The sequence below is a fragment of the Centruroides vittatus genome, unplaced genomic scaffold (assembly GCF_030686945.1).
Source record: "Centruroides vittatus isolate TY-2023 unplaced genomic scaffold, ASM3068694v2 contig_1079, whole genome shotgun sequence".
Lineage (NCBI taxonomy): Eukaryota > Metazoa > Arthropoda > Arachnida > Scorpiones > Buthidae > Centruroides > Centruroides vittatus.
In genome coordinates, this window is record NW_027120694.1 from 911,529 (window position 1) to 927,991 (window position 16,463).

The following is a 16,463-nucleotide window of genomic DNA, read 5'->3' on the forward strand; positions in this document are numbered from 1 at the left end:
TGTATTTATTATATACTTAAAGCATCAGCTTTCACTTTGGGAGATCTGAAATCAAATCTGAGCAAGCAACTCCTTTGGAATTTTCCACAGGCACTCTGTCCTGATATGTCAGGCTCAGTTTCATCACCCAGTTGCCTTCTGCTAGGCCTAACCAAACCCAGGATGAGTATGATTAAAAAGGCTCTCTTAGAGTTTACAGAGCAGGAAGAGTTAAAAATAAAAAAAGTTAATGAGAAAATACAACTTTATTTTAACTTATTTTTTCATTAATATCATAAATGTTTGCTTAAAATATAGTTATTGTATGATTGTATTCATGGTTAGTTACAAAATATCCTAATTGTTTAAAGTTTTAAAGGACCAAATGATTGCTGTATTTTTAAATGGGCTACTTTTCCACTACTATTAATAATTAATTTCTGAGTAATTTGTTACTAGAAATAGGCTTAATTATGATTATTAAATTTTATAAGAGATGGTGCCTAATGTCTACCTCTACTACCAAATTACTTGGAATTTAATTATTAATAGTAGTGGCAAAGTAGCCCAATTGAAAATATGGCAGTCGGTTGGCTTATTATTAAACATCAGGCTTTGAGATGTTTATATAAGTTTTAATGGATATGAAAAGCATGTGAAGAATTTAAAAGTAAAGAATTTTAGATATTTTATTTTTCAAATTAGTTTACCCTAGAATTTTAGACATTATCTTATGTAACAAATTTTTTTCTTGTACTGTAAATTCTTTTAAGTATTATACACATATTCAGTAATTTCTTTGCAGTTAATTCAGTTATGAAAGATTTGATTATACAGGGTGCCCCAAAAGTCTCCATTCAGTGACACAAATGGTTTTATTTATTTGGCCACCGGTGGCCAAATAAATAAAACTATTGAACGCTGGTAGTTGGTCATTGGTTCATGCCTGACCAATGGACCATCATGCAGTGTTATGGGTTTTCTTCATGTGTCTAAGGGTGCAACTATGCAGACGCGAATTTAGAGCGAGCGAGAGGTTGCGAGAGATTTAGTTTTCGCAAAGGAAAACAATGCATAAGCGAGAAGCGAAAAATAACGCTGGCAAGAGCGAATTTCTGGTTCTCGCACATATCTGACCGGTTTTGATATTTATCGCGTCTCGCCTCTCTCGCCACATATTCTCGCTCACTTGGAAAATTCGCTTGCTTGCGTCTGCATAGTCGCACCCTAACACCTAAACACAATCCAGTTTCCACATAGGAAGTTCTGCTAGAAGTTTCTCTATTGGCAGATCACCCATGTGTTCTGTTGCTTTACACTGTCAATCTACTGATACAAATCTTAATGCTGAAATTTTAATGTTATGTGAATTAAGTTACATTTCACCTTTGTATGCATGGAAACTTTTGAGACACCCTGCAGATCTGAAAGTTTAACTTTTAGGAACTTTTCAATAAATGTATAATAATTTCTTTATTGTTTCTTGAGGAATATATATAATAATATTTTTGTGTATATTTTTATCACATTTTACATACATTATAAAATTATATATTTTGCAAATTTATAATAATTGTAAATTTTCTGAAAATATTCATATTATAGTATGTATTTTCTAGGGAACAAAATTTCTGGGTGATTTATTAGAAGATGGCAGAATTAGATGGCAAGAAACGGGTGAAGTTTTTTCTTCACCTAGTGCATGGGCGATACACTGTAAAAAATTACTCAATCCAGATAAAAAGTCAGGTTGTGGATGGTCCTCTGTAAGTTTATGATAAATTTTTCTTATTGTACTGATTCAAGCAAAATTATCTACAGTCAAATCTTTTTAATTAGAACACAAGATGAATCCAGAAAAAAGTTTGAATTATCAAAAATTTAAATTATTTTTGAAAATTAAACTCATTTTTTGTGAGTTATTAATGTTGGTCAGAACTCGTATTCTTTGGCAATATACTGTACTTTCTTTTTATTTTCTTCTCTATTTTCTAATCACTTCAACACAAACAGTAAAATAATTACAGGTAATTAGTATAGAAGCTAAGTGTACAGGTGTGTGCTGCTTAACAGCAGGCACATATGTAATGGAAATCATATCAGCTAGGGAGACAGATATCCTTGATTTTTGAGAACTGTCCCTTGTTTTGTGTATTTTTAGTATTTTATTATAGAATAAATCTTTGAATAGAACAATTTTATTAACATATCAATATATTCTCACCAATTTATAAATCAATAAACAAATTTTAAAAAATGAATAAAATACTATCAGTTAGATCCCACCATCACTAATTCTGAAATGTGTCACTGGTTTGATTGTAAATAATATGGTTTGCTTATGTAAGATTATAATGGGGCTGAAAAATTTGTGTTTGTCTATACCTTTTCTACGTTTAGCTACGTTTAGATACATAAATACTTATCATTGTGTGATATGTACAGCATACACAAGTAATAGACTATATCATATAAGGTTTGTCTTACTCCATGATGTATAACGTCATATTTGTTGTAATGTATCCCATCATTAAATGGTGCATACCTGTACATTTAATGTTTAGACATCATAAAAACAACTTTTTACTGTAAAGACTCAAATATCACTAAAATTGTGAAATGAACAATTTTGCCCATACTCCAGGAATTGACAGAATTCCAAGTCACTTGACTAGATAGTACTGTCATTTTTCAAGTTATATTTTCACAATAACAGATTTACTTATCTCAAATTATCCGAATTTGTACTAAAAATACTTTTAAAAATTGTATTTTTAACACTTAATACAAGTTTCAAGGAGAATAATAACAGGTTTAAATTATTAAATAATTCAAATTAATCAAATTTTTTATTTAATTTAAAGTTATAATGCAATATTATCTTTGTGTACCATTTATATATATATATATTTTTAATTCTTTAACTCTAAAATTATATGAATGCTAGTCTAGTGTGTATTGTTTTTGGTATTACATATCAAGCTTAAAATTTCTTAAAATTTTGCTTGTATTTGACAAAATATAAATACTAAAATTATTATTATTATTATTAATTTATAGCTATTAGTAGAATTTACTATTATATAATTCAAAAAATAAATTTACATTTTTTTAGCAAGCAAAATAACATCTTTAATTTGTTTGGTAATAATTAAATTCATATGTAATATCACAAAATTGGATAGTATATTTGTATAGTTTTTAAGAGAAATCAGATATAATGAGAAAAAAAAAATTAATGAATTTTATTTAACAAATTAGAATACAGTCAAACCTCAGTTTACAAACTTAATTCATTCCTAAAAGATGTTTATAAACCGATCTGTTCTCAAACCAAAACAAATTTTTCCATAAGAAACAATGTAAAATAGATTAATGTTTCCAACCACCAAAAGAAAGTCTTTTCTTTTTTATCCTTTTAGCTGTATTTCATGCATAAAAATGCCTACAAATGCAATATAATGTCTATATTTATATCTATGTTTATTCTATGTATATATTGAAACCAAAATTTGCACTTTACAAAGAAGTGCTATAAATAGAGAGACAACTCTGACTGCCAAGGTGAAATATGATCAAATCAAACAAGACTGACAAGTACTATATCCAAACTTTCTGAAATAGTTTTTTCAATTGATACGATTTCGATTTTAATTTTAGTTTAAAAACCAGAGTTTTAATTATTATTTTATTATTTTTAGTTTTAATTAACTGGCTACCTGGTATTAATAAATATTTAATTAAATATCAATATTATAATATATAATAATATATTAATAAATTTTTGTTATTTAATTTAAGTTAAAAACCTTTAAACATATTCCTGGATGTAATTTATATTATGAGAATATAATTAACAGGTTTTTTATTAATTAATTTGATTTAAATTGAATTGTGATGCATACCGAAAAAAGTAGTATCTTACCCATATGTGCATTGAAATCTAATTTGAAAAACAATGTCATTGACTATGTATATAATTCGTCTCTGTAATCCAAAAGGTTTTTTGGTAGACGGTCTCACAGCAAAACTTTAAGTTAGGAACTCTCTTTTATTCTTTAAAAAATGACATATGCATTTCGGGTTGGTATATTCATCCAACCCCTCCTCAGTGCTAATTTGTAAAAGACAAAAAAAGAGGGAAAGGAGGTATAATACCCAATACATGACACAAATACAAACAAGATGTCACACTTACTTATTCTTACAGTAAAAGTTGCATATGGGCTACCACTACATCAACACACCAAACATTTTCTTTCCATTTAAAATGCACTTGAAGTGTTTGCATAACTTCACTTCTAAAAACCATTGTACATTATGACTATTTTTATAAACAACCAGTATATACAATAACCAATACAAATACATACCTCTAAAATATCAATAGCATGCGAACAAACAAATCAACAGGTGATACCCCTGAATACCACCCTTCAATTAATCGCAACAACATCACCATTCCACCACTATATAGCGCCCTCTATCACTTTATACCATCTAGAATCTATTTGCATTCCATCAGAAATATTTATTAAATTATTTTGGTTTTTCTTAATTTCTAAATGTTCTTTAAATTTACGTTTATATATATCTCTTTCATGATGTAGGATTTTAATATTATTGCGATTAATTTTACATTTATTAATTTCCGTGTGTTCATACCAAGGTGAATTTTTATACCTCAACCTGATAGCCGCTTCATGTTCCTTTATTCGTATATTTAATCTCCTACCCGTTTCTCCTATATAACTACATGGATTCATACAGTTACACTCTAATTTATATACAATACCTGTTCTATTTAACACATCTATATTATTAAGGTTACTTCTATTAATATATCTAGAAACATTATCTGTGATCTTATTAGTTAAATATGGGGCTAAACATATATTATCTTTCTTTAGGATTTTACTAATATTTTCAAATATATTTTTTATGTATGGGAATTTTTTATACTGTTTTTCAGATTTATATTTTGTATTAAATCTATTTTTCAAAAAATCAGCTCTCCACTTATTAATTTTAAATTTTGGGTAATCATTCAAAATAAATTTATTATCTAATTCTTCTAATTTAAGGTTAATATTATGTTCTTCTGTTATACGTGTATAAATCTTTTTTAATTCCATCAGGTATGTATTCTTATTTATATAATCAGGAATGTACGAATTATAATTCGTGGTTTTTTTAACATCACAAGGTTTTTTATATGTTATAAATTCAAATTCTTTAGTATTGTTTATAATAGTGATATCCAGGTAATTAATTTTTTTGGTTTCTTCAAGTTCAATGTCAAATTGTATTTTTTTATTTATGCCATTTATAAAGGGATGTATAATGTTTTCATTAGTTAAACTACTGTTATATATTATTAAATAATCATCTACATATCTCACTATTAATTTTATGCCGGTACCAAAAAACCTTTTGGATTACAGAGACGAATTATATACATAGTAACATACAGCAGTCCAGATACAGAGAATGTCATTGACGTTTGTGTTGTGATGTCTAATGATACCAGGTACCAGGCAGTCTAATGATACACGACACCATTAACTTTTGAATTTGTAGTCTTGTCATTGATTGATCAGGCCATTGACTTTTTTGAACATAGGAAGTATACCAACTGTGGCTGGATCTTGCCAAGTAGCTTGTTCGGAAACAGTTATCTAGCGGCAACCGGAGCAAATATGGCATTCAAAATTTTGTTCGTAAACCAAATGTTTCATAAATGGGGGAATTCATACCCCAAGATTTGACTGTATTTGCTTAGAGTTCCTTAACTAATTTTAATTACATTGCCATATTTTTAGTACTTGTGTAGTATAGACTTTTAGATCAACATTAAATTAAGATTATCTATATTTGTAATATAAAAAATATTTCAGTGGAGTAATCTGCAATAAAAATATGTTGATATTATCTGATTTAATAAAAACTAATTGTAAAAAAAAGGTGCTCATAATCTATTTTAATTATTAGAGAAAAGTAGAATGATAAAGGATATTATTACAACATTGTTAAGATATTAAAGATATGTTAAATATTCATGAACTTTAACAATGGCATTATTTATTATGTAGTAGTATGGGCTACTATATAATAAATAAAATATTTCATTTATTAAAGTTTTTTTGGCTTTCTAAATCAAGCAGTTATGTTTTATATTTATTTTTATGTTAAATGTGACTTCAGTTATAAGCAGGTAACATAATGTTTATAAGAAATGAGAACCTTTTCATTCTGAGATTGCTCTCTCATGGTCATTTACAACCAAGAATTAGAGTTAAAGTTTCATTCAATCTACTTGTGTGTAAATGCTTATTGTTTGTCATCTTGATACTCAGTGAGACATTTAACAAGTTGAAACATTGCAACATTCACAGACAGGTTTGAAACTATATTTCATAGGATCCACTACCAGAAAACTTAAGTGTCTCATAGAAAAGCAGAAGAAAACATAAGAAATAGATATTCCATAGAGCTATACCTCCACAACCAATCAATACCTCCATAGAACTAATTATTAGTTAACTTCAACTGTTGATCCTTGATGTGAATACAACCATTAGAGGAGCAGAAAGCATTAAAAAAAGATTTTATAGAATTCAGAGTTATGTAAAAAAAATACAATTTGTTTTATTATAATCTGAAAAAGTATTAAATTACTGATTATTACTGTAAATATAAGGATCCTTAATTAAAAATATGAAAGTTATTGTATTTTTATGATTATAGATGTTGTATAGTTGCTATAGAATTGTAATTACAGTTAATAAGTGTAAAGATATTGATATCAACATAAAGTTTACAGTTACCTAAATTTTATTAGAATATCTAAAAGACAAAATTAATATACTAGGGAAATTATTTTATTATTTTAATTATTTATTAACATTGCAGATAAAATATAAAGGGAAGAAATTAGATTCTTTTAAGACAGCTTGGTTTCGAAGACTAAAGCAACAAGGAGAAGCAGATGCAAAGGTAAATTTTATCATAACTTAGCAATTATTTGAATGAAATTAATTTTAATCAAATTTAAGAAGTACTTTTTAATTTTATAGTTAATGAAACTTTGTCAAGTTTAGCATATTATTTTAATATCATTCTTAATATTGCTTTCTTAATTTGTTGATTTTTCTTCATACTTAAGTTACTATTAGCATCAATTCATACATCACAATTCAAATGTAAATTAGTCCGTTATTAACTGTTAAACAAGTAATCCTTGACATGTGGTTAATTGATTCTGCAAGTATACCACATATATTGAAATCATGCATTTCAAAGTTAACAGTCAATGCAAAATAAATAAATTTATGAATTAGGTCATTAAGAAGGCATCCAAAATCGTAAGGCTCGGTAGAGGCAAGCCATCAAGTAAGTGAGCAAACAAATGAACAAATGGCTTAACAAAGTGAACCTACTATACTGGAATTAGAACACTTTCTGTCTATCCCAATTCACATTTTATTAAAAAAAAAACTAAAGATATATGCCTCATCTGCTAATTTTTATTAGACCTACTTATCAAATTTTATTGAGTTTTATCCATTCATTCCCAAGATATCGATTTTTATCAATATTTTTCATTTCACTTAAAAATTCTTCTTATCTCCTTTAGTCAAAAAAGTTACATTTTGCAAAATGACCACTAGGTGTATGCTCATCATTATGTACATCATTTAAATTTTTTTTAATAACTCAATATTGAACTTATTTAAATCATATTAGATGATATTAATATAATGTTCAAACTCTGGATTAGAGGTGGGAAAAATCCAGTTCACTTCTGGAAATGGAACTGATTCAAGTGTGAAATTATTCTGATGGAATGGTTTCTCGGAACTGCTTAGTCTATTGGAATCATTATGCTCTATTGGTACTGCTGTTGGACTCAACGGTTTCTCGTCGGTTTCATATTAGTATAAACTTAATGAAGAAATCAGATTTAATAAAATGTTTATTGAAGATTTATTAATTAATTAGATACTTTAGACCAGTGTTTCCCAACTTTTTCGTGCTATGCCTCACCTAAGCCTTTTTAAAATTCTTATGCTCCCCTCTAACATATACACTTAATTGCCACCACTGTTTTGTCGTAACCACGATAAAACCCAATCCTTTCATCAAAGTCTCTTGCACTTTCTAGTTGTTGCCAAACATGACCTGGAACACCACAACTCATGTCTGTTCATCTCAAGGTCTGGGGAAAGAATGTCCTTTCTCCTCTTTCACCAGCATCAGAGCTTCGTTCATCTCTTTGTTCTCAGTGGTTCCCAGAATTGTTAATCCCACCCCAAGGGAAAAGGGTTATAAAGAAAAGTTCTAGAAGGAAAGGGAAACAAAGAAAACTAAAACTAACTTAAATCAATATTTACAATAAATAAAGCATACAGTTAACTTAAAATCTGGACGAGTCCATTTTCGAATTGCCCCTCTTAAAAATCAAATTGCCCCTCTGTGGGGCATGGGCCCCACATTGGGAAACACTGCTTTAGACAATGTTGCATACAAAAATCAAAAAAAATTAGAAAACATTAGAGATTGATTATAGAGTACAATTTAAGTAGATCAAAAAAGAAAAACATAAAGTAAAAAATTTTAAAAATCAAGAAAAATATTAACTAACTGTTACCCATATATGGTTGCTGCTTTCTGTTTTCTTCTTAGAAGTAAAAGCTGAAGAGTTAAGACAGAAATGTTTACAGATATTACACTAAATGTGAAAATAAAAATTTAACTATCTGAATAAGAATTGAACTAAGAAAACTAAGATTCACGTTTTTCTTATTAAGTGATGGCAAGTGAAGTAGGAAGAAGGGATCAGTTTAGCATTACTAGCTCTGAGCTCTGTCAAGCTGGCAATATCTAACATCCCACAGACCTGCATTAATTGAAACCTGCACAGATTGAAATTGCATATATTGAGGGTTACCTGTAATATATTTTTTGAAGTGTATCAAAGTTTTACTTACTGATACTGGGCTAAATTACGCTAAATATGGCTTTTTCTAATAAATATTTTAGTTGTCTTAATTTAGCAGTTTATTTTTGGAATCTTAGATTAATTAAATTGATAATTTCAAAGTGTTTTGAAAAACAGCCAGATTGCTGTATGATTTGAACTTTTAACATCTACAGCTAGGTTGAAGCATTATTAATTATTCCATTGAGTTCTCAAAATAAAAGTTTTCTTTCAGACAAATAAGTAATTTATAAGCCAGCAGTACTGGAATATTCTTTTATATAATCAGTGGTTAATTAAAACCTTTCAGGGTCTTCTACATAATTTTACATTATAAACTATTAATATCTAATTGTAGCTATGGAATTACATATAAATTATTATACTAAATGAACAATCACACTGTAAACAATGATGTTTTATGAAAAAGTCAATCATTTTTAGTCTGTTTGATAGACCATTATCAGGCTAGTAAATTTTTTTGATATACATTGCAACATATACATTGATATTGGTAATGGTTATAGAAATTATATATAGAGAGCTTTATGAATTCATTTATTTCATTTACCTTTTTTTAATTATTAAACATTTTCCAAGATTGATAAATATATAAAACATTATTATTTATGCATTTAAGATTTTTAAAATCAAATGTTTATTAAATTTATTATTATGATATTTTACAATATTTTAATAAATAATAATTATACATTAAATATAAATTTTAATTACTGTAATTTTCTGTAATTATATTTACAAATTTAATTTATTGCGAAAAATTTGTTATGTAAATAAATAAAATTTATAAATTTCAGATTAACGAAGTACTTGAAACATCTGCAAAAAGCAGCAATACTTCAGATTTATTAAAGAATTTTGAAACTTATGAAAATAATAGAATAAAAAGGTATATTAATATTTTCATGTAGTAATCAGGTTTGCTATAATAATTTGAGAGTTAACACACACATATGAATTTTATTATACAAATTATTTATACTTGAATAATTTAAGATGATGTTTCTCATTAAAATTGTTTATGATTGAGAGATTTATTTCCAAAATATGCTAAATACAATGTTGAATTTTTGTATTTTAAATTTTATCCTGCATTAATTTGCATGATATTTCTCAAGTTCCAATGGAGGAAATTTATATATAAAAGCTATTTCAATTGACTTATAATTAACATTTTAAAGAATATTTTTACAATCATAAAGCCAACCACTGCCATATGCCATCGGGCTATATAATGGCAATATTAATAATAGATTACCAAACAATTTGACCCTAGATCGAGGTGTTAGGCTCCATCTTGTAATAAATTTAATAATTATAATTTTAATTATATAATTTAGATTAAACTGAAAGAAAAGAATATAGCCATTATATAGCCCAATGGCACATGGCAGTGGTTAGCTTTATGATTATAATGTATCGGGTTTGCATAGAGTTGTTTGTTCAATACAGTGGGTGGTCGGTTATTGAACAACTCAGATGACGAATACTTTTGCGAACAATTTTTACATTCGGATAATGAACACCTTACTGAACAAACACAAGAAGAAGCGACCTAAAGTAATGAATACCGATTGGTCTTTTCTTGTCTTCAGGCAACAATTTGAAACTTTTCAGAGTGCAGGAGATGTCAACATTGATGCTCAACCCGGTATATACTGATCGGATAGTATTCCTTCGAACTTTGAAACTCTCCCTTGTAATTCCAGCCTTTTATTTTTATGACAGAAACAATTCTTTTATAGTATTCGCAAGACTGTCAGGCGGGCACTCGTTAAGTTTACGTCAGTTTTTATTTTTGAAAGATGTGAGTATAATAGCAAAGGTAGAGAGTGCGCAGAAGATATCTGATGTTTATGGGCAGTAGGCCACAGTTCAATCTTATCTAAGAAAGATACTGTATAATCAAGAAGATTCAAGCAGTTAAAGGGGTAACAAAATCACATCTGAGAAATAAAGAACCTTGAAGAGCTCATAATGGAACCTGAAACTGATCTGACAACAGAAGAACGCCGAGAACTCTTGAATGAAGAACACCAAGAAACTTGACGAGATATGTTTTCTTTTGAAAATGAGGATTAATGCCAATATCTGCTATTAAAAATCTTTTGAAGAAGTGGGAGGATGTCAGAACAATGGTCTTAGAATGGCATCCAAACCAGGTTGAGGTTAATAAGCTTAGGGATCTCTACAATTACAATGCTATTAATTACTTCTGAAAAATCCTGAAGAAGAGAGAAAAGCAAATGACATTAGACAGATTCTTTAACCTCCACAAATGGAAAAAACATGACTTATAAAAATGCAAGACTGTGTATATATGTATTTTTATTATTACATATAAATAAACGTAGTAAGAAAGTACATACCATATTAGCCCGAATATAACGCAACCCCGAATTTAACGCGACTCCAAAATTTTCATAAAGATATTTAGAAAAAAAAATAATACTCATAAAAGAATTCAAAGAAAGTAAAATTCAATCAGATAAGCATTCATTTAGGTATTTATAGCTAATAACACAGATTACATTCATGTCAATAAAATTAAGTAATGTAAAACAAAATTAATATTACGTAAGTAACAACAAAAAACATAAATGTTTATTCAGAATCTGAACTGTTTTCAGAATGAGAACTCATTGACTTCCGTTATTCATTATTGACTTTTGCGTTAGGGGGTAAAGCGGGTCTATTGACAAATTTTCTCGCAGTAGTATGAAATTTCTACTGACTTAACTTGAATGAGTCATATTTCTTCCCCATTTACAAACAAACCCGATGGCAATCGGTGAAACATGAGATAAATTACAGCGAGTTGAAATTTGATATGTTTATTTTTTGCATTTTACGTATCAAATTACATTAAATTCGACACAAATAAAGCATTTTTGTCAATGTAGAAATATTTTACATTGTTTAAAAGTAAAGAAAAGAAAGATGTAATAATAATTTTTCGAGCGAAGCCAAAAATTTCACAATTTTAAGATAAAAAATGGCGTCTGTGAGAGCCCATGTGACTAAAAGGCGGTCGAAAAATCACGTAACTAATGAACTTCGAACAAGCAGAGACATAGCCTTACTATAGTAGCACTATGCAAACAAAAGCGCAGGCCTACTAACTAGATCACATAGTTGTTTTGAAGTGGTCGGTCGAACTAGGTCTGACGTTCAGTCACGTTTCAATCTCTGTAGGAAAATGTCCTTGTTTATATTACATTCCATTACTTAAACCCTGAATTTAGCGCGAGTCGATTTTTTAACGGAAAATAAATGGTCGAAAAATATCGTGTTATATTCGGGCTAATACGGTATTTTTTATTTTTTGGATCTCCAGAACAAATTAATCGAATTCCCATAAAAACCTATGGTAAATCGATAATCCGTTAACGAATAAAGTCCTGGAACGGATTATGTTTGTTAACCGATCACCCACTGTATTTTAATTTATCCTGATAACTGAAGTTACATTATGTAGATTTTGCATGTTTTAGAAATAATTGCCACAATAACAAATTAAATGTTGACAGTTTTTTCCAGAAATTTTTTCATCATTACATGTTGAAAGTAAATTTAAAATTATAAGGTTTAATTAAGCTGAAACTTGTGTAGTTTTAAATTTTTTTTTCTACAAGTCCTCAGTGTCATCAGTAGATTCTTGGAAACTGCAACATTGAGCAAAATGATGTATAACAAAACTAATTTTACCATAGGTTAATTGATACAAACAAGACATAATTTGGTTAATATTATTCTAATTGGATCAAGTTTGCAATCTCTTGCATTTATTTTCCACCTCTTAGAATGAGTTTTACTGTTTACAAAGAAAATTCAACAATGATAATTGTCAATGCAATGATTACAAATGTACTTTTCCTCAACGATATTAAGTCAGGAGTTGGTAGGGATGGTTTCTGTTAGGGAAACCATTCCTAACAGAAACCATCCTTACCTTCTTATATTTCTCTGAATTATATTAACTGTCCTAATTGAGACCCCCCTCTGTTGTTATACTGTAATATTGTTACTGAGAAATCGGTATTTTAATTTGCAGTGAACAGTGCATTATAACAAAAATTTAAGTAACTGCCTTTTTCCCTAACCATTCCTGTAATTTATTTGCCTTAGTTTAACACTGTTGCTGTAACTTTACAGCTACAGCAGTAGTTGGGGCTAAATTTTCAGTAAGTTTTTTATACAAAAGGAAAAAGAATTAAAATTCAGTGTTTTCCTATGAAGAGTTATTGTAAACTGGGGAAATGAATATAAAACTGATCTTATTATACATATATATTACATGTAAATTTATTAAAGCATCATACTATCTTAATAGAATGATAATTAGAAAAACTTTTTAGATGAAAAGTTGTTAGTATTATATTATTTTATCAATTACATTCTTCCACAAAGAATGCTGCCATTTTAAATTATTGTAATTATGTTCATTATTATCTGAGAACATAGTAATGTACTGTACATTAAAGCATTAGAAAATTGCTCAATTTTCACATTTGCCCATTAATTTCTCAATGGGTGCACCTTGTGTTGCACAGCATATATCCAACCAATACTCAAATTCTTCCTATGCTTACTACAGCATATCCGTTGTCACTCTTCCCATTGCAGTCACAATTCTATGGCTCCTGCAGATTCCTTGTGTTGCACAATGACTAGCAATTCCGACTTTGTGAACTGCAGAACAGAAAACACCTCTGTCACTCACCATTTTTATTTATGGTGCTTCCTAGAAGTAGAGCTGTTTGAATGCAGATGGGCGATGAAACTTGGTTGATTTTGTATTGATTCATGTACTGTACATTGCATACTTGGATAATAATTAACATAATTACAGTATATTGCTTAAGTATCAATTTCCCTTGAAAATTTTCTTTTTCTCAATAGATTAATTGATTTAACTTCACAGTTGGTTTAACCGTAGTTATTTCGTCTGTACCGCATTTCATCAGAGACAAAGACTATTGGGTTTTATTCACATTACTCTTAAGAATAACTAGTGTATAAACCCACTGTGAAGTTAAATCAATTAATCTATTGAGAAAAAGAAAATTTTCAAGGGAAATTGATACTTAAGCAATATATACAAAAAACCGCACCATTAACGTCTAATACTTATAGAAGATAATTACAGTAATTTAAAATTGTAGCATTCATTTTGGAAAACTCTCTATTTTTGGCTAGATTTTGTATTTAAAATTATCATATACACTTATATATATGAAAACCTAAAAGCAGAATACTTGTTATGTATTTATTTTATTTAACCTATTAAATCTATTTCAAACTAAATACAGATTAATATGATTGATAGTTCTGATCCATTATAAATAAGTATGACTAAATGAAATTGGCTATGTGATGCATAATAGTCTGCTATAAAGACATGAAAATCTGGATAAAGATTAATCTTATTGAAGAAAATCAAGAGGAATATTTTAAAATGATAGATTTTCACTTAAGATTTTAAATATATCTGATTTAACAATTTTTTGTATTATATTTTGTATGTTTTAATCATGATATAGAAAAACAAATATCAAGCAATGGGATCGGTTATTGTATATTTAAAAAACAATAATCTTTAAAAAATTGTAAAATTTCTTAAAAATAAACGAGTTTGTAAAAATAACTCTTTTCTATCCGACTTCGAAAGAGCTAAGAACTGAGATGGACACCTTGGAAATTAATAAATACTTCTTACTTTATTATTCACCAACCATGCGTTATCATTCAAAATATCCAAATGCATTTCGCAAGATTTTCTTTGCCTCTTCAGTGGATATTACACCTTTACGACAGTGTTACATTTATATTCTATCAAATTTTCCCAGCATGCATCTACAGATAATCCGGTATTCAGGTTGATGACATTTGCATAATTTTTGATACAATAATGTTCCGCGATACGTCTTGTTACAATATTTTCAAATTTATACAATATTTTGATACTATTTCTATTTATGATACAATTATTATTTTTACAATGTTGATACCATGGGGATTCACTTCGCTTCAGGCGAATTGCCGCTTCATGCTCTTTAACACGTTGTTCAAGCTGTCTTCCCGTTTCTCCAACGTAGATCTTACTTTCTGGGCATGTACATATTAGTTTGTAGACGACTCCTGCTGTTTTCAAAGGGTCTTGTGCATGTCCTACTATTCCTCTGTTTACCACATAAATACTTTTGCTTAATCTATTTTTCTGTTCGCCCACTAAGTTGACAGAACAATTATTAAAGTTATTTTTATATTTTTCATAGAACTTTTTAATATATGGTATTTTAATGTATAGGTTTTTACTTTTTTCTTCTTTTACATTATATCTACTTATTGTATAACAATTATACCACTTACGTATTACTTGTTGAGGGTAATCGTTAAGCAGATATTTTTTAAACAGATTTTCAGTTTCAAGTTCTATATACTTCTGCAATGTCGTTCTGTTGAGGATTTTTCTTAGTTCCATTATAAAAACGTTTCTCTTTATACCTAAAGGACAGTATGATTTATAGTTGATTACTTTGTTATTATTACAGATTTTTGTATACTTACGAAACAGTAGTGTTTTTTCGTTTCGTGTGATTGTAACATCTAAATAGTTAATTTCACTATTTTTCTCTTCTTCGTAGGTGAATCTAATATCATTGTTTAAACTGTTCGCATAAGTTTCGATGTTTTGGGCTGTGGTAATATTGGAATCATATAGGATTAATATGTCGTCTACATACCTGGCGTAGAAGGAAATACCTTGGAACTGGAAAATCTTTTGATCTAATGATGTCATGCATATATCTGCAATCTTCGGGCCTATAACGGACCCCATTGCTATCCCATCTTTTTGTCGATAAAAGTCTGTAGAAACCGAAAAATAGTTATTTTTAAAAGCAAATTGTATAAATTCTAAAACGTAATTAGGTAAACTATAATTACTTAAACATTCTAAAATAAAGTTCCACTTAATTGATGGGTACATTGATTTTACATCTAGACTCATAAGTCTAAAGGATTCCTTATTTTGACCATATAACAAATGCGAAATTAGTTGGTCTGTATTTTTTATACTGTAGCTAGAATCTGGTATACATTGTAAATAATTTTTTATATAATGTTCTAAATTATACAATATAGAATATTTAAAATCCACAAGAGGTCTATAAACATTTCCTATTTTATGGGTTTTAAGTCTGATATTAAGTTGCGGTATGCGTATCTTGTTAAAATCTATTATCTTTTTATATTCTTGATTTGCAAATTCTTTTTTATATTTCTTCATCAACTTCATTAATCCTTTTTTGATATCTTCGGTTGGGTTATTATGCAGTTGTTCATATTCATCAGTAGATACTATTTCTTTTTTCTTTAATTGTAGATCTGAATTCGTAATAATTATGAGTGCATGAGATTTATCTGCTTTTATAATAGATAATTGTTTATGTTTAAAGTATTTCGTTAATCTATTCATCTT

At 28.3% G+C, this 16,463-nt stretch overlaps 1 protein-coding gene across 2 annotated transcripts in view; it reads left to right on the top strand.

Moving 5' to 3' along the window:
• LOC136974589 (MPN domain-containing protein) overlaps positions 1 to 16,463 on the top strand; it is a 34,538-nt gene that overhangs the window by 7,481 nt on the left and 10,594 nt on the right. For both annotated transcript variants that reach the window (XM_067269511.1, XM_067269521.1), the window contains 3 exons: positions 1,599 to 1,745; positions 6,892 to 6,975; positions 9,778 to 9,869. In XM_067269511.1, coding sequence (XP_067125612.1) covers positions 1,599 to 1,745; positions 6,892 to 6,975; positions 9,778 to 9,869 — 323 coding nt within the window. The remainder of the gene's footprint in view (positions 1 to 1,598; positions 1,746 to 6,891; positions 6,976 to 9,777; positions 9,870 to 16,463) is intronic.